Source organism: Coccinella septempunctata, chromosome 7, assembly GCF_907165205.1.
Source record: "Coccinella septempunctata chromosome 7, icCocSept1.1, whole genome shotgun sequence".
Taxonomy (NCBI): Eukaryota; Metazoa; Arthropoda; class Insecta; order Coleoptera; family Coccinellidae; genus Coccinella; species Coccinella septempunctata.
In genome coordinates, this window is record NC_058195.1 from 3,148,399 (window position 1) to 3,164,496 (window position 16,098).

Sequence of the window (16,098 nt, forward strand, 5' to 3'; positions counted from 1 at the left end):
AGAGAAAACCACAGGCATGAGTGAGGTGACGATTGCGTTAATTTGCACGACTTTGAACTTTTTTTGGTTGTTTTCATTGAATTAAACACAATCTTTTGCTGGGATAAATTTCGATTGTTAAGCAACGAGTAAAAATTAATAAAAACGTAAAATCCTAGAGAATTCCTTTGTCTATGAGTAAAATTATGAAAAGTCTATGATCTTCATTGTAATTGGAGGAGGAAATGGTGGGATGACGAATGACAACAATCAACAATCAAAGATAAAAAAAACAATACTGTTTTCCATTTAAATTGGCTCTTAACAGTCTTGGCTCTGTTTTTGAAAAACCTACACCACTAGATGATTAATAATTATTCACAGACATTAAACCAACTTCTTAATTAGTTAACTACAATTCCTTAAAATGTCTACTACAGTAGATGATTTAATCGACTATGACTGTGATAGTGATAACACCTCTGAAGAAGAGGATGAGGATGAGCTTACTAAAATAATACCACCCCAAGGTATATGATAATACAAAGGAAATTTCGTATCTATTGAAAATGAAACTACTGTGGACAGACAGCTATTGCGAACAACTTTTTTTTAACTAAGAGGCTCAGATAAAGAATGTTCTTTTGGTAAAATCTTTTATTGATATTAGTTATTCATTCGAAAACATAATTTGATAAAAGGTAACATAGTCTGTTATTTATCTGAGTCACTTCTCCACTATTCTCCATATATTTATTTTGTTTGCTTAAATATTTCAGTTGAGGATACAAATGAAGTCTTCAAAGCAAGATATGTCCTAGGCATACTGGGATTTTTAGGTTTTGCAAATGTTTATGCTATGAGAGTTAATTTATCTGTAGCTATTGTCGCTATGGTTAATCAAACAGCCTTTCCTGAACCAATTAGTAATAATACTTTTGAACATTGCCCGTTACCTAATACCACAAATTCTACCATACCAGATGTGAGTAAAATGAATCACCTGTCAACATATTGTTACTTCCAATATGGTTTCTAGAAACCTGGAGAATTCGTGTGGAATGAGCAAACCCAAGGATTAGTATTAGGTTCCTTTTTTTATGGATACGTTTGCACACAAATACCTGGGGGAAGATTAGCAGAAGTATTTGGTGGAAAATTAGTCTATGGTGTTGGAGTGTTGGTCACTTCACTGTTCACAATTTTAAGTCCAATTGCTGCGCGAACAAATTTTACACTTTTCATACTTGTAAGGATTCTTGAGGGAATGGGGGAGGTGAGAATTTATGAGAGAATTCACAGATATTGTAGACAGTTGTTATTGGGATTGTTCTATCTTTTTAGGGAGTGACGTTCCCTTCAATGCATGCAATGTTGGCTCGGTGGATACCACCTTTGGAAAGAAGTAGATTCGCTGCCTATGTGTATGCAGGTATAATTTACTTGGGTTAAAATGGTCTATCAAGACCATTTTTGTGGTCTTTATACTCTATGACTTATAAATTTTTTCGAAATGTCTTGTTTTTTTTTAGGTTCAAACTTTGGTACTATAATATCGCTCCCTCTGTCAGGATGGTTATGTTCGTTAGATTATATGGGTGGATGGCCCCTATCCTTTTACCTCTTCGGTATATTGGGGATGTTCTGGTTCATTTTCTGGATGTATTTCATTTATGACACACCAAGCACACACCCTAGGATAGATAGTAAAGAAAAAACATTTATTTTAGCTAGTTTAGGACCTCAGGTGACTAATTATCTCCATAGTAAACCATGCCAGATTGTAAGCAACTAATGTTTTTGTATAGGATGAAGATGACAATTCGCCCATACCATGGTGCAGTATGATGACCTCTCTCCCCTTATGGGCAATTTTGGTTACGATGTGCGGAAACTCTTGGGCCTTTTACACCCAACTCACAGAGCTCCCCAAGTACATGAGCCAAATTTTACATTTCAACATACAACAGGTGAGTCTTGCTGTGATCTCGTGAAATATTCTGATAATCGATACATTCTAGAATTCCATCTTGTCAGCAATACCATACCTAACAAGTTGGTGGTTTGGTATTCTGGCCAGTATATTCGCTGACTGGTTATTGAGGAAAGGATACTTATCACTGTCGATGTCCTACAAAATATTTAATTCGATAGGTGAGTTTTTCATTTTTGGTTAGGTCTGAAGCAAACCTAATATCATTGTGGGGTTTTTCAGGCAGTATAATTCCCTCACTAGGACTATTAGGAGTAGCATATGTTGGCTGTGACAGACTGTATACACAGCTCCTGTTAGCTATTCCGGGAGCCTTCGCTGGCGCTAATTATGCAGGAAATCAAATGAATCACATCGCACTCAGTCCGAAGTACGCAGGAACCATGTATGGGATTACCAATGCGGCAGCGAATATGTGTGGATTTTTGGCTCCTTACGTTATAGGGTTGATAATAGAGGATCGGGTAAGAAACAAGAGTTTCAAATCGTGGATTTTTTCATGACATCCAAATTGTATTTTTTCAGGATACTTTGGGACAATGGCAGATTGTCTTTTATTTAGCCGCTGGCATCAATATTGGTGCGAACTTATTTTATATTGCCTTTGCCAGTGCCAGAGAACAACCATGGTCAAGATCACGAAGATTAAGTAATGTTAACTGACATGCACTCTATTCAGCTGTGCTTGTTGATTTTTAAATCAATTTAACGGAAGATCTTTATACTATTGTAGATATTATTTGTTGGATTAAGTTTTATGTGATATCTCAACTATATTATATGTATGGGAGAGAAATGATTCTCCAGTATTTTTTGTATGAAATATATGATAATTTTCTCAAACAAAATTGAAATACAATTTATTGTTTTCGAATCACCTTTTTATCAAAAGGAACCAATCATTTTCAATGTGATCTTGATCTCACACCACAGATTCTTTGCATTCTGTGTCTCACATTAGGTCTATCGAGAAAAGAAAAACTTGGGAAAATGTATTCTGTGAGTTTTCTATGGTCTGATATAGGTTATAAAATCATAGGTTATGAAACTGTTTTGAAGTGTGGTGGAGTGAAAATAGTATGTTGAGAATTTTATAATAAATACTGAAGATTACTAAAAAAAAATGGGTGTAAAACGATCCTTCGATGATTCGGAAGATTCGAAACCTAAAAAGCAGAAAGTCGTTTCGAAAACAAAATCCACTGAACAGAAGAAAGAACATGTGGAGAAAAAGCTAAAGAAACACGTTACGACAAAAGTGGTCGCTAAAAAGACCGGAAAGGCAAATATAAAGAAGAAAGGAACTGAAGCTACTGAAAAAACTGAGAACAAAATCCCCTTGAAAACTGCCAAGGGAAATACCAAACAACCAGATAGTACCAAAGAGAAAAAAGTGAATGGTTCTAAAGGCGATAATAATAAGAAAGCAAAAATTGACGAGAAACCAGAAGATTGGGGTTTATTCAAGAAGCAGAAAAAGGAATTGAAATTGAAGAGGAAACAAGCCAAGACTAATTTCGATGTTGTAACACAAGCTAAAAAACTGGGTGAAATTCTAAGGAGGAAAACGCTTAAAGATGGAGAATTTGAGAGGAATAAATTGGTCAATGAACTACACGGTTTACTCAAAAAAGACGGCAATTATCCCAAATTTGTACTGGCCCATGATACAGCCAGAATTGTGCAGTGGCTCTTAAAATATTCTTCTGTATTGATAAGACAAGAAATCGCCAAGGTGAGTAATTTTGGTTTTAATATTAAATCTATTCTGAAATTGGTCATGATTTGATATTACAGGAATTAGTTGGATCAATTCCCGCAATGATGCAATCGAAATACGGTGTTTTTTGTGTAAAAAGGTTGTTAAAATATGGAACATCTGAAATTAGAGCCCAAATAATAAATTCTTTTTATGGACATGCAGTAAAATTGGCCAGTCATGCTATTAGTGCTTCATATTTAGAATATGCCTACACGACATGGGCTACTCCCCAACAAAAATATCACCTAGCTCAAGAATTCTACGGTGACATGTACAAAAACTCAAAGGATGATAAAATTAAGTGTTTGAAAGATGTTTTTGAATCAAGTCCTTCTATCAAAAATGCAGCGTTAAGCGCCACAAAATCAAACTTATCAAGAATTTTGAATAAAAGTCTGTTAGATTCAGGCTTGGTTCAGACTGTTCTCTATCAATTTCTCATTGAGTGTAGTGAAGAGGATAGATCTGAGATGATATCGCAGTTATCACAACATATTGTGGTAATAAGCAATAGTAAAGATGGATCTAGGGCTGCTATGCAGTGTATATGGCATGGTACCAACAAGGATAGAAAGGTAGAGTAATTTTTATAGTAATTAATCTATTTGATTTAATTTTTCTGTTTGTTATTTGATAGGTTATTATGAAGACACTCAAAGAGCATTTGGTCGAATTATGCAAGCACGAATATGGACATTGCACTATAATAACAATTTTAGATGCTGCTGATGACACTGTTCTCTTGAATAAAATTATCATTAGTGAGATTCTCAAAAATGCTAAAGATCTATCCGTGAACGAATGGGGTAGGAAGGTGAGTGAAATGACCTGAAAGTTCAGACATAGCTTAATACGTGATCAGTTCAAAATGTTTATTTTCTTCAATTTTAGGTATTGTTATGGCTTGTAGTTCCAGAGGATCCCTCATATTTCCATCCACAGTTCATCAAAGAATTAACAGCTGGAAGGGAAAGTTCAACCAGCAAAAAACCCGTAGATATAAGAAGGAAAGAAGTGTTGACGCATTCTAGTTCAACCTTGCTGAACTTGATCACAACGGAGCCCGAAGTCTGGTTATCCGATTCCAAACTTGCCTATGAAATGTTAGGCATCATCAAGACCGGTAAGAATAATTTCAAGCAAGTTTATTCGTGAACCTAATTTTTTTCATTTAGCTTGTGGAAAGGAGGTTGAGCATACCTTCGAAAACTTGGTAAAAGTAATCACGGATATCGATTGGAAAATCAAAGAAAATGATAAAGAAATTAGAGGAATTGAACATCCGGGTTTGCATTTGGTGTTGAAAAAAATTGCCCAACACGATAAAAATAATATCGAGAAGGACTTACCTACTTTTGGAGCTTCACTTTCAAAATCTCTCACCGATGAAGTTGTAAGTATGATAGAATTCTTCCTCTTCAAATTTTTAGGCAGTAACAGATCCTCATAAAGATTTATAAGTTTATTCAACTGCGAGCAGAGAGATATTCAATATTTTTCATTTTCCAGATCGAATCCTGGATTCAGCTCAACAGAGGATGTTTCCTCTTGGTGTCAGTTTTCGAGAACAATTCAGAAGATACGCAGGAAATCCTCAAAAATAAATTATTGTCCTTCAAGGAAAAACTCAGTAAATTAAATAGCACAGGGGCGAAAATTTTGTTGAAGAAATTGAAATGATCGGCCATTTCAATGTAACGAAAAGAATAATTTTAATCACATGGCTGTATATATTGTGAGCTCGAAAATTGTTTAATAAAATCCAGAAATTTCAGCAGTTAGTTTTTTTTAACACTATATTATCAGTGTAAATAAACATAAGAAAAATTGGAAGTATATAAAGGTACAAAATTCTTATATAACTTACAAAAATAGAAATTATTCTTATATTCTAACATCACAGTGCTTGATGATCAACAGTCTTACATTTATGGAAGAAATGAGTAAATTTGATCACTACAAATAGTGATAAAAATTGGAAAACATAAAAGAGATTCAACTATCAGTAAAAGTTACTGAAAGAATAACAAATCAACACATGGAGAAGAACTAACTGAAAAAAAACATCCACTTTTTAACAACAATACTTATCAATAAATAATTCTAAAAATAAACATATATATTTGATTTGTAAGAGGAAGCAAATAAACGAAAAACAGTCATCAACTCTCAAGAAAAAATGAAAATGAGAAACTCTAATTGAAAGTGATCTTTTACATATCTATTAAACCGCCATGAGCTTTATAAATCCGTTTGTTATTTTTCATGTACTCGAAAATACCTTCGATCAATTCCTGAAATATAATGGGGTTAACGTTGCTTCCGATATTATGCAGAACAAAAAAATCGCCATAGGACAATTCCCTGATGATGATCATTGCTTGTTTTCGTCCAACATAACGGCTGTGTCCGACCAACAGAAAAGCCCGTATGCCGGGAGAGCAAATAATGCACATCCTGTATATCAAACCAATAACGGTGAGGGCTGTTAGAATGTACAGCCAGAACCACAGGATGAGGAAGAGTTTTTCATTGAGCACGTTCAGGGGTAGGATGCATAAAGAGTCGATGTTTTGAGTGGTTCCGCTAGGACCGTAGTTGAAATATTTGCATTTCGTGATCTTTGGAAAAACTTGGTCCATTGGACTGAAGTTGTGAAAACTGCTCATCGCTATGCCGTAAATGGAAAACCTACCGTTCAGGAACCAATCCATAAAATAAATTTGAAATATCTAGAGAAAGAAAATCAATAAATTTTCCCTCTACCCAGCATAATAGAATATAAAAGCAGTCTTACCACATTTGCTAGATTGATTATTTCACAAACGGTAAAACGACATGCATATAAAGTGTGCGAGTTTCTTCCATTCAACAGGTATCTCACTAGTTTGTTCTTGGCCTCAACATTCCATGTAGGAGTAACCAGAGGGCCTCCTAAGTAAAAACATTCGATTATACACTAATATTCGAATATTTGCCTTATAAAAAGGGTAACTTACGTAAGTCATCTACCAGCAATTTGATTCTACCACCTTCCCAAGTTTTCCAAATGTACCGTGGGATGTAGAACAAAAGGGCTTGAAAACAAAAGATTATACAAACCCATTGGTAGTATTTTTGCCAAATAATGTGGGAGGAACTATTTATATGAAGACTATTCTTAACATAATGAGTTATGTGCCTATCCCAATGTGTGTAGTCGTATTCATTTGAGAGCCCTGGCATAAGAGTATCTAGAGAAATAGGTTTCATTATAATGACACTCACTTCCATTAATCAAGAAAGATATGAAGATAAAGAAACTAACCATTTAAACTGGTGCTCACAATATAAGTTCCATGTATCCAACAAAATAGTTCTATAATTTCTTTCATTCCCGATTCACTGGATCCCACATTACAGCTTATAGGTTCACCAAAATATTGCTTACTGGTAAGAAGTATCGAGAATATTATCAACATTATAACAGTGAATTTATAGTGTAATTTAAACACATTATTGTCGGTGTGAATTTGATCTATCTTTATCAAAGATTTCACTGAATATATGAAATCAATCATGTTGATTGAGCTTCCGAAAAAACACAAAAGTTCCGAACGCACTAGGCACTAACGACGACTGGAAGTGCTAAACAAAGCAAGAAACAAAAAATGAATGGAAGATAAAAAAAGTTAAAAATGTTAACGACTGCACTTTCTTGTTCGAACGTTATGATATACGCATGTCGATCAAGGGAAGTAGATCAAAAATCAAAGTTTCGGAACATACAAATTTTCCATAGGCGTGCGTTGATCACGATAACTATATTGAAATAAGTGAATGTAGACAAGGAAAATGGACGAATAATGATAAATATATTAATATGATTCATTGAAAGAGAAGAATGATACTACAAGATTTTTTCCTATATAAAATTCGACTGAAAGAACATGACTATTAAAAAGATGTCGAGTAATATACGCTTTTTTCTTAGTTTCTTGATAACTTATACTGACTCATATATACAAGAATTTATTCTACAAGCTACAAGTATCACAAAAGCCTATATGAAATCTTAGAAATTGAATTGCTTTTCAAGATAATTGTACTAATAATTGTTTGCTGAGAGAGATTTATCAATAGTTATTGCTTGTTGATCCGAAGCTGTCTTGAGAATTAACGTTATCTCTAATATACCTATAGGTATTTCTGAAATCTTAAATTCAATATTATGTAAACAATTTTTTTGATTTGATAATGGGGGACAGTATTATGTGATATGGATGGTCAGATATTTTTTGTCTCTTTGCGATTATGTATGAAGAAGCAACAGGTAAATTCGGGGACGCCACTGATATCAAAAAGAAAATTGTAGTAGTTTATTTACAACAAACATTCATATCATAGAGTGAAATCTGAAAATTTCTATGTTTATTTTGAAAAATTGTTGAAACGAACAAATGAAACCACGCTCAAATTAAAATTTAACCAGTAGTTAACAAGTGCAACTAGCGAATCGTATTCCCAATTTCACATTTTGAAACATTATTCTCAAAATGATAGATCTTTTAAACTCTTTCAAGTCTTTAATCAAATATGAACAGGTCAATATCGACAATAATGTATTCAAATTACACTATAGATTCACTGTTGTGTTACTCGTCATATTTTCTGCATTACTAACAAGCAAGGAATACTTTGGCGAGCCTATAAGTTGCGATACAGATGATCAAGATAGAAAGCAGTTGATTGATATGTTTTGCTGGATACATGGAACATATATCATCAATAAAGGACGGAAAAGTTAGTGAAGACAAATGTGATCTTTATCGTAGTTGATCTAACTGAAACTTGTAGGTGATATTCTCCCAGGAATATTCAACATATATGACTCAACCTTCAACGATTTAAAAAATCATACGAAAAAGATTATGGGCGAACTGACTCTAGAGAAAAATGACCAAATAATATGGCAGAAGTATTATCAGTGGGTGTGCATCATATTTGGACTTCAAGCTTTACTATTTTATTTACCGAGATATATTTGGAAGCACTGGGAAGGTGGTAGGATGGAATTGTTGGTGCAAGATTTATGTAAGTCTATTGTATTGTTGAAGAAGGAGAACCTTAACTTCTGTTCTCATTATAGGCTTTCTGTCATTAAATGAATTTCCTCCGTTAAAGTTCAAAAAAGTCAAATAGCGGAGTCCCTGATTCTAATTCATAAAAAAAATAAAATTTCGAAAATAAAATTTATTTCAGCTTGCATACATTTCAACATGAATGCTTTTGAAAATGATAAAATTATAATATTCTTCAGAACATTTCTTTTTTTGATATAACTATGGATGTATAGATCTTTGATTCTTGATTATCATAACAGGTTTTATATAATTCTTGATAATGGTTTATTTTGGGCATTGACTCCACTTGTAATATCCTTATTTTTGTTGCATTAATGGTTTCAGTTTGAAAATAGACAAACCAAATCAATAAATTCCTGTTTTCTCCAAAACCTAAAAAACAATTCGTTCAAATTTCAAATGCATATAAAAAAGTATCCAAAGGGGGCATAAAGGCAATGTAATGTGTTGTTTAGTCACAACGGATAGTTTCTCCCTATTTTAGGTGGCCCTTTAGTGCCTCCAGAATGGAACCAAGCAACGAGGGAAAAACTGTTGGATTACTTGATGAACAACAACAATGGCCATACACTATATGCCCTTCATTACAGTTTTTGTGAAGGGCTGAACCTCGTTAATGTGGTGGGTACCATTGAAAAAACAATGAGTAAAAATACCTTTTCTTTCAGCACTTAATTACGAATAAAATGAATTTGAATCGTGAATTTCAGGTACTGCAAATAAAACTGATGGACTGGTTTTTGGCAGGTCAATTCTCCTTGTACGGCTTAACGTTCGCCAGCGTTAATAACCTGAGTCCGATGGATAGGGTGTTCCCGAAATTAGCCAAATGCATGTATTACAGATTTGGACCTTCGAGTACTATCGAGAATAGGGACGCCCTCTGCGTTTTGCCCTTGAACATTCTCAACGAGAAATTATTTCTGATCATTTGGATATGGTTTCACGTTCTGGCCTTCATAACGGCCATGTTCATGGTGTACAGATGTTTAGTTATATGTATTCCCAGTTTGCGTTCGTACATTCTGATTAGTCACAGTCGACATGTTTGGTGCTTCAAAGTTAAATTGATGATAATGAAAATTAACTATGGCGATTTCTTCGTTTTGGATCATTTGGGAAAGAATTTGAACCCTGTTATATTCTGCGATATCATTAATGATATCCACCATAACCTACAAGCTAAGGAAAAGTGTAAAAACCTGGTGGAAGATATCATTTAGTTATAACTTTTTATGAATCGTTTCTTCAGATATTCATAAAGAATAGAGATTAGTATTTGTAGAATATTCCCATTTATGTTGAGTAATAAAGTTTTTTTGATAATTATTTTATAATCATTACAACCTAGATTCACCTTTGAAGTGGTCACTAATAATTTCATACCTTATTTCATTCATATTTTCTTCCTGTTTTTCGCTTTCATCGCCTTGTATCCCTCGATTATTTCCTTTTGATGTCGCTCCAGTTGTTTCCTTACTGTAATGGGAAGGTCCTTGCGTTTTCCTTTTTTATCAATTCCTGTTTTTTTAATTTTATTCAGAACACCCAGACTTTTCGAAAATGGCTCTTTGACTTGTTTCTTGGGTGTTTCGCCATTGATTATTGCTTTGAGCAGTAAATTTCTTTGCCCAGGCTGATACAAATAGGTGAAAAAATGGTTATTGTTAAATTAAAATAATTAAAAAAATATTCTGATAACAAAATAAGTAAACCTATAATGATCAGACGATAAGAAATATGTACGTACCGCAGTTTTTTCACTTCTCTTTTCAACAAGTTTCGGTGGAGTCAATACTGGTGGCTCATGATAAACCTCCCCAAATTTCACTCTCTCTGCAGGTTGGAATTCATCCAATAATTTCTCCTTTTTCTTTTCTTTCTTCATTTTCAGCTTCAGTTTCCTCTTTTCTGATTTACTCAGTTTTATCACATCACCATCTTTTTTCTTTTTCTTTGGTTTTTTTTTCGCTTCTTTTCTCGCCTCTTTCATCATCTTTTTTATCGGGTCTTCCTCTTTCTGTTTTAAAGTATTCTCAATCTGCAAAATTAAAAAAAATATGAGGTTGAACAGCAATGGTTTATATGGAACAAATTTGATAAAAACTGGTGTTGGAAACAGTTTTTGGAACAACCGGTAACTTCTCACCTTTCCAGTTTCTGCATTTCTTTCAACTGCCACACCAAACTTTTTCTCAAAATCGACTTCATGTATCACATTTTCGCACATCTTCTGGCACCTATACAAGAATGCCTTATCAGATTCCCCCTTTTTCTGCTCGAATTTGGGGACGCTTTTTTCATTAATTCCCACTTTTGTTTGTACAACAATGAGTTTCTTTCCCTTCGTTTTTTTCTTTTTTTTGGCGTCCCTCTGAATTTTTGGAGGATTTTTGGTTTTATTTATCAATTCCGCAATCCTCTGCACACTTTTAGGAATTGGCTGATCGTCTATATTAGATGGAGGTGCGTTGACTTTCTGAAGCTCCCTAAAATTATGAGCATATAGTGAAAGAGTGCCAAAGTTGATATCGATAATTCATTATTTTTGCATAAGGAGATCTTCAACACAAGTTTACTTACAAACGGAGTGCTCTCTGTTTTTCAGGATCTCTCACACCATGATGTTTTCGTCCAGGTATTTTTCTTCCCATATTAATATGTAGTATAGAGATATACAGATATTTGAAATAAAAGATTAAAATTCTCTTGTTTCCAACAGGATATACCGTATGCTCCACATAAAACAAATTAAATAACTTGTAGCAGAAAATCAAGGATGAGAATCTAAATATTTTCCTTGTCTCTGATATTTTCCTAATATTTTTGTCAGGAGGTTATATAGCATGCATAGAATATACGATACCACGTGTCAGTTGTGAAGCACAGAACACTAATATCGCGTAAAGTCTGGCAGGAAGGAGTCAGCAAAGATTTGGGAGTCAGTAAATCGGGAAAGACTATTTCGCAGATCGTCGATTATCGCACACTAATTATAATTTTATATAATATAAAGTGAAAAAACAAATATATACGCGTATATACAAAAAATGAGAATATAATAGAACACAGCCCCTTTTCTGTTCTTCTGTGACCATTTCTCAGTGGCAACAACACAAATTACATGGAAAATTTGCCTTTTTAATTAATTTTCATTGATTGCGATTCAAATTGATTAAGGAAAAAAGAAATTCCAGAATACATCAACAATGCACATTGTTTTTCATCAAATGGTAACAGATTGGTTCAATGTATGACATATATGTATTTGAGCCTCTAAAGGAAAACAGTATTGATTTTGTCTAGAATGAATGATTCAAGTAGTATGAATGTTTTCAACACAGGAGATTTATTAACAAGCGCCAAGGAAATGACTACTTGTTTTAAAACAGAACCTCCTGATACTGAAGATGATGAATCAAAGCTAGGCACAGAAAGTTCAAGTGAATATGAAAACACCAACACAAAAGTTAAAATTGAAAAAGAATGGCCAGAACTTGAAAGTACACTTTCTAGTGAAGGACCCCAAGCAAATGACTCAAAGATCATTAAGTTAGAAGGAAATACAACACAATATCGATGTGGCATATGCGAGTTTATCAGCGATACTTTTTATGAAATGAGGGAACATAAGAAGTTGCATAATATTGAAAAGAGAACTTGTGCTATGTGTGGAATGGTATGCCAGAGTATAGGTAAGAACTTCTTTGAAAGGCCCTGATTGAAGAACTGTCAAATATATTAGATCCTTCAAATGGAATATGATTTTTAGGTAAATTAGAGGTGCACCAAAATGCACATTTTGGGATCAAACCGTGTGTTTGTGATCAATGTGGAAAGTCTTACAGTTCTTCAACACAGCTGAAAATTCATAAAAGGATTCATACTGATGAGAAGAGATATAAATGTAATCAATGTGATGAAGCATTCCGATATAATGGTACATTGAGGAGTCACATAAGAATGACTCACACAAAAATTTTATTGACCACTTGTAAAGTAAGTTGCTAAGCATTGAAAAATCCACTCAAGTTGATTCATTTTGTAAAGATTCAAAGGTAACATATCTTACCACTATTACTTCTTGAGCTTTTCTATTCCTATAATGGATTTTAATCCAGTCATTTTCTAGGTGTGTTCAAGATATTGTGAAACTCAAGAAGATCTCAAGGAACACATGAGAACGGTACATCCAAAAGAAAAGAAATCAATTAACTGCCAACTATGTCAAAAGACTTTCAAAAGTGAACAGTTACTATCTTGTCATTTAAAGGTCCATACAGAATTGAAATTTCCTTGCGAGTTTTGTCAAAGAATCTATCCAACATTGTATAGGTTGAAGAAACACGTCGGACGAGCACACATTCCCAATGTTTGCGAGTGTAAACAAGTATTTTATGACCGATCTGAGTTTACCAAGCACAACAAAGAATTCCATAAAACAGAGGAGCCAACACATTGTCAGTATTGCAATAAAAACTTCGATAAACCGAAGAACTTGACTGAACACATCAGACTTCAGCATAGGGCTAATGGGAAAGTTAATAAGTGTAAAATATGTGAAAAGGAATTCATTAATGCTTCCTTGTTGAGGAACCATGTGAAAATTCATGTTAAGAGTTTCAAATGTGAATATTGTGATAAGATATTCGGTTCGAGGTACAATTTGCAGATTCATCTGGTGGTTCACACTAAAGAGAGAAAATTTCAATGCGATGAATGCGGTAACTATTACGGAACCAAGACCGCCCTGAAAAACCATAAGTTCACCCACTTAGAGGTGAAAAACTTCACGTGTGATATTTGCAACAAGAAATTCAAGAGCAACCATAGGCTGTATGCTCATAAATCGTTGCACGAAGCTGAAAAGAAACATGAATGTGAGATATGTCACGCAAAGTTCACAATCAAACAATATTTGAATTTCCACATGAAAAAACATTCTAAAGAGAAACCGTTCGAGTGCAAACCATGTCAGAGGAAGTTTAAACATAAGAGATCATTCGAGAAGCACTGCCTCCTTCAAAGACACAAAAACGCGGTCAGGACTTGGGTCAGAGAGGGGGATTCTGACGATTCGGAGAAAAATTCCTCGATGATGGATTGCTCGGAAAACGGACAGGACGAAACAACAAATGATTGGACATCTAGCACGGAATCGAATCAGATGGGTTTTGAGGAAGTGAAACTTGAAGTTAAAGTAGAACCCAAAAATGTAGATTGAAGTGTTTTAGTAAAGGTTTTTTTGTGGAATAGCCAGCACACAAGGTATGACGAAAATGGTGTAGATTTTTTTATATGAGTTCTGGATATGTATTGTTGAGATTAATTGCCAAAATTCGAGTTACATTGTAAGGAATGAATAATATATCATTAGAGTAATGAAATTTTTTCATTAAATTCGATTCATAATAAAAGTTGATGGTTATAAAGGTGTTAGAGTGCTCTACAACCTTGAGGTGTCTGCAACGGAGCTATTTGCAACCATCCACTTCATCAAATTTGTTGTCCTATGCGTTATTTCCATTGTAACTGGGTAAAGAGGTCAAATTCATAATATTTTGTGGGAAAATTAAAGTCTGACTATGATAATTTTCATGAAAGTTTTATTCAATTTATAATGACCTTATACATAAGGAACACTATAAATTTATTATTGAAAGAAATATATGTGGATTCTTACATACATTTTGCTTTTTCTCTTCTCAATCCAAAATTCTGAGATTGAAAATACGAGGTGAGTTGAAATCCTCTACATAGACACGTTAAAACATATTAGACTCCACATTTCCTCCACACCGACTTTCTCCATCTCCAAGTATCCACAAATCGAATTCAAGTAACATCATCTAAGAACTTGTAATTGCATTTAACCGGGAATTTTGTTGAAGCTTTCAGTATCTCCGCTTCAAATATATTATCTTTTTGAGAAAGTAGGATTCTATTGTTTATCATATGGTAAAAAGTATCCCTCAAAGAAGGAACAACTTCGTTTCCCGATGATCCAACAATTGTTGTCATATCATTAGTCATAACAACCTGAAAAAATCACAATTCCAATAAAGACAAACTATTATGAAATTTTCGGATTAGGTAAAGTTGATTTGAACTACATTTTGATCAATTCAAGCAAGGTGAAGTACCTACTTACACTGAAATTATATTTTTTAGCAAGATTCCGTAGTTCAGTTATTATGAAGCATATCAAGGAAGTTTTCTCGTTACTTTCACACAAACGAAGGGGATAAGTAATACTATCTATAATCACCAATGTTATCTACAAACATGAAAGTTATAAGTACACATCTGATGTTGAAGATACTATTTCTAAACAAAAACAATTAATAAACATTAGCTCCACTCACATTTTTATGCTCCTTTCCAAATTCATTTAGGAATTCCAAACATTCTAACAACTGATCAGATGACATTATATCGATAAACTGTATATTCTTCAGAATAACCGTTTCATCATAATCCTTAAAGCACTTTACGCTTTTCTTATAATTACCAATTATTTCTGCAAATGAAATATTCATTCTTCAAGTTTCTAAGTAACGAAATCGGCCTACAATTTACCTCTAAGTCTTGTAATAGAAAAATCCAAGTTGGAACAAATATAAATCGTCACTCCATATAGGGAATCATCTATTATCTGAGCACTAACAGATAAATGTAAACTGAGATAAAATATATTAGTTCCTGAATCATTGATTTATATTTATTTTACACTTACCAGAGTTGAGTTCTTCCAGACCCAGGAAGTCCAACAAATTCAGTAACTAAACCAGGCCTGAGAACGCCTTTTAAAAGAACATCTAAATTATCTAGAAAGCTGTTAATGTCTCTCATGCTTTTTTCTTCCATTAAGAGTTGAGAGGCAATTTTTGTTTCTGGGGCTTTAGTAAGTTCTTCAATGTTAAATTCTACATCAGGAGAGCTGTTGCTAATTTCACTTACTATCTGGATACCTTTTTCAGTTAAGGATTTTTGTTGTGAATTTGTTAAAGGTAGGGAGGATATTTCTCGTGGTAACGGCATCTCTCTGGCTTTAACTCCAGAGTCAATTAATAATAATAATTAATAATAATAATATCAGAAAACATCACACTGTTTTTGAATTTGTCTACATTTTACATGCCACAGATGGATGTTATGGCAAATCTGTGACTTTGCAAGTTGTCAAAATTTTTAGCTTTGAGTTATTTCTAATTTTTTGGACATTATTGATAGTGTCACTG

The 16,098-nt window shown here is 33.7% G+C and overlaps 7 protein-coding genes across 9 annotated transcripts; 4 read left to right on the forward strand and 3 right to left on the reverse strand.

The window, feature by feature from the left end:
- The first annotated feature begins 217 nt into the window (after positions 1 to 217).
- Positions 218 to 2,820, forward strand: LOC123317509 (putative inorganic phosphate cotransporter). Its single transcript, XM_044904079.1, has 9 exons — positions 218 to 509; positions 759 to 964; positions 1,019 to 1,255; positions 1,324 to 1,411; positions 1,512 to 1,726; positions 1,788 to 1,949; positions 2,001 to 2,133; positions 2,195 to 2,436; positions 2,498 to 2,820. The coding sequence occupies exons 1-9, from the start codon at positions 407 to 409 to the stop codon at positions 2,633 to 2,635; spliced, it is 1,524 nt and encodes a 507-aa protein (XP_044760014.1). The 5' UTR covers positions 218 to 406; the 3' UTR covers positions 2,636 to 2,820.
- Positions 2,821 to 3,011: 191 nt separating this feature from the next.
- On the forward strand, positions 3,012 to 5,508 carry LOC123317430 (protein penguin). The gene is made up of 6 exons (XM_044903963.1): positions 3,012 to 3,707; positions 3,770 to 4,309; positions 4,372 to 4,548; positions 4,626 to 4,857; positions 4,910 to 5,127; positions 5,244 to 5,508. The coding sequence occupies exons 1-6, from the start codon at positions 3,096 to 3,098 to the stop codon at positions 5,412 to 5,414; spliced, it is 1,950 nt and encodes a 649-aa protein (XP_044759898.1). The 5' UTR covers positions 3,012 to 3,095; the 3' UTR covers positions 5,415 to 5,508.
- On the reverse strand, positions 5,504 to 7,341 carry LOC123317431 (innexin inx2-like). Its single transcript, XM_044903964.1, has 4 exons — positions 7,042 to 7,341; positions 6,734 to 6,967; positions 6,532 to 6,668; positions 5,504 to 6,466 (listed from the first exon to the last, which is right to left on the reverse strand). Exons 1-4 carry the CDS (start codon positions 7,292 to 7,294, stop codon positions 5,948 to 5,950), a joined length of 1,143 nt encoding a protein of 380 aa, XP_044759899.1. The 5' UTR covers positions 7,295 to 7,341; the 3' UTR covers positions 5,504 to 5,947.
- A 154-nt stretch (positions 7,342 to 7,495) lies between these two features.
- On the forward strand, positions 7,496 to 10,184 carry LOC123317432 (innexin inx2-like). The gene is made up of 4 exons (XM_044903965.1): positions 7,496 to 8,516; positions 8,571 to 8,807; positions 9,342 to 9,478; positions 9,568 to 10,184. Exons 1-4 carry the CDS (start codon positions 8,270 to 8,272, stop codon positions 10,078 to 10,080), a joined length of 1,134 nt encoding a protein of 377 aa, XP_044759900.1. The 5' UTR covers positions 7,496 to 8,269; the 3' UTR covers positions 10,081 to 10,184.
- LOC123317433 (coiled-coil domain-containing protein 137) lies at positions 8,952 to 11,652 on the reverse strand. Its single transcript, XM_044903966.1, has 5 exons — positions 11,441 to 11,652; positions 11,007 to 11,346; positions 10,608 to 10,898; positions 10,244 to 10,493; positions 8,952 to 9,229 (listed from the first exon to the last, which is right to left on the reverse strand). The coding sequence occupies exons 1-4, from the start codon at positions 11,509 to 11,511 to the stop codon at positions 10,254 to 10,256; spliced, it is 942 nt and encodes a 313-aa protein (XP_044759901.1). The 5' UTR covers positions 11,512 to 11,652; the 3' UTR covers positions 8,952 to 9,229; positions 10,244 to 10,253.
- Positions 11,653 to 11,864: 212 nt separating this feature from the next.
- Positions 11,865 to 14,239, forward strand: LOC123317435 (zinc finger protein 58-like). The gene is made up of 3 exons (XM_044903969.1): positions 11,865 to 12,552; positions 12,630 to 12,856; positions 12,990 to 14,239. Exons 1-3 carry the CDS (start codon positions 12,165 to 12,167, stop codon positions 14,079 to 14,081), a joined length of 1,707 nt encoding a protein of 568 aa, XP_044759904.1. The 5' UTR covers positions 11,865 to 12,164; the 3' UTR covers positions 14,082 to 14,239.
- A 207-nt stretch (positions 14,240 to 14,446) lies between these two features.
- LOC123317437 (DNA repair protein RAD51 homolog 3-like) lies at positions 14,447 to 16,082 on the reverse strand. Of its 3 annotated transcripts, none has more exons than XM_044903971.1 (5): positions 15,594 to 16,082; positions 15,437 to 15,519; positions 15,223 to 15,377; positions 15,009 to 15,134; positions 14,447 to 14,896 (listed from the first exon to the last, which is right to left on the reverse strand). In XM_044903971.1, the coding sequence occupies exons 1-5, from the start codon at positions 15,896 to 15,898 to the stop codon at positions 14,693 to 14,695; spliced, it is 873 nt and encodes a 290-aa protein (XP_044759906.1). In that variant the 5' UTR covers positions 15,899 to 16,082; the 3' UTR covers positions 14,447 to 14,692. The 3 variants fall into 3 exon arrangements, with proteins under 3 accessions (XP_044759906.1, XP_044759905.1, XP_044759907.1); XM_044903970.1 differs by having other exon boundaries at positions 15,437 to 15,537; XM_044903972.1 differs by lacking the exon at positions 15,009 to 15,134 and having other exon boundaries at positions 15,437 to 15,537.
- Positions 16,083 to 16,098: the final 16 nt, after the last annotated feature.

Bases quoted from the DNA above. Each gene is read 5' to 3' on its own strand.
- LOC123317509 (XM_044904079.1), top strand. From the start codon at position 407: ATGTCTACTACAGTAGATGATTTAATCGACTATGACTGTGATAGTGAT. The intron at 965-1,018 runs GTGAGTAAAATG...TATGGTTTCTAG, and splicing joins CAAATTCTACCATACCAGAT to AAACCTGGAGAATTCGTGTG. The intron at 1,256-1,323 runs GTGAGAATTTAT...CTATCTTTTTAG, and splicing joins TTCTTGAGGGAATGGGGGAG to GGAGTGACGTTCCCTTCAAT.
- LOC123317430 (XM_044903963.1), top strand. From the start codon at position 3,096: ATGGGTGTAAAACGATCCTTCGATGATTCGGAAGATTCGAAACCTAAA. The intron at 3,708-3,769 runs GTGAGTAATTTT...TTGATATTACAG, and splicing joins TAAGACAAGAAATCGCCAAG to GAATTAGTTGGATCAATTCC. The intron at 4,310-4,371 runs GTAGAGTAATTT...GTTATTTGATAG, and splicing joins GTACCAACAAGGATAGAAAG to GTTATTATGAAGACACTCAA.
- LOC123317433 (XM_044903966.1), bottom strand. From the start codon at position 11,511: ATGGGAAGAAAAATACCTGGACGAAAACATCATGGTGTGAGAGATCCT. The intron at 11,347-11,440 runs GTAAGTAAACTT...TCATAATTTTAG, and splicing joins AAACAGAGAGCACTCCGTTT to GGAGCTTCAGAAAGTCAACG. The intron at 10,494-10,607 runs GTACGTACATAT...TATTTGTATCAG, and splicing joins AGAGAAGTGAAAAAACTGCG to CCTGGGCAAAGAAATTTACT.
- LOC123317435 (XM_044903969.1), top strand. From the start codon at position 12,165: ATGAATGATTCAAGTAGTATGAATGTTTTCAACACAGGAGATTTATTA. The intron at 12,553-12,629 runs GTAAGAACTTCT...TATGATTTTTAG, and splicing joins AATGGTATGCCAGAGTATAG to GTAAATTAGAGGTGCACCAA. The intron at 12,857-12,989 runs GTAAGTTGCTAA...GTCATTTTCTAG, and splicing joins TTTTATTGACCACTTGTAAA to GTGTGTTCAAGATATTGTGA.
- LOC123317437 (XM_044903970.1), bottom strand. From the start codon at position 15,898: ATGCCGTTACCACGAGAAATATCCTCCCTACCTTTAACAAATTCACAA. The intron at 15,378-15,436 runs GTAAATTGTAGG...TTTCATTTGCAG, and splicing joins TTCTATTACAAGACTTAGAG to AAATAATTGGTAATTATAAG. The intron at 14,897-15,008 runs GTAAGTAGGTAC...TGATTTTTTCAG, and splicing joins CTAAAAAATATAATTTCAGT to GTTGTTATGACTAATGATAT.
- LOC123317431 (XM_044903964.1), bottom strand. From the start codon at position 7,294: ATGATTGATTTCATATATTCAGTGAAATCTTTGATAAAGATAGATCAA. The intron at 6,968-7,041 runs GTTAGTTTCTTT...CTATTTCTCTAG, and splicing joins TGTGAGCACCAGTTTAAATG to ATACTCTTATGCCAGGGCTC. The intron at 6,669-6,733 runs GTAAGTTACCCT...GTTTTTACTTAG, and splicing joins ATTGCTGGTAGATGACTTAC to GAGGCCCTCTGGTTACTCCT.
- LOC123317432 (XM_044903965.1), top strand. From the start codon at position 8,270: ATGATAGATCTTTTAAACTCTTTCAAGTCTTTAATCAAATATGAACAG. The intron at 8,517-8,570 runs GTTAGTGAAGAC...TGAAACTTGTAG, and splicing joins CATCAATAAAGGACGGAAAA to GTGATATTCTCCCAGGAATA. The intron at 9,479-9,567 runs GTGGGTACCATT...CGTGAATTTCAG, and splicing joins GGCTGAACCTCGTTAATGTG to GTACTGCAAATAAAACTGAT.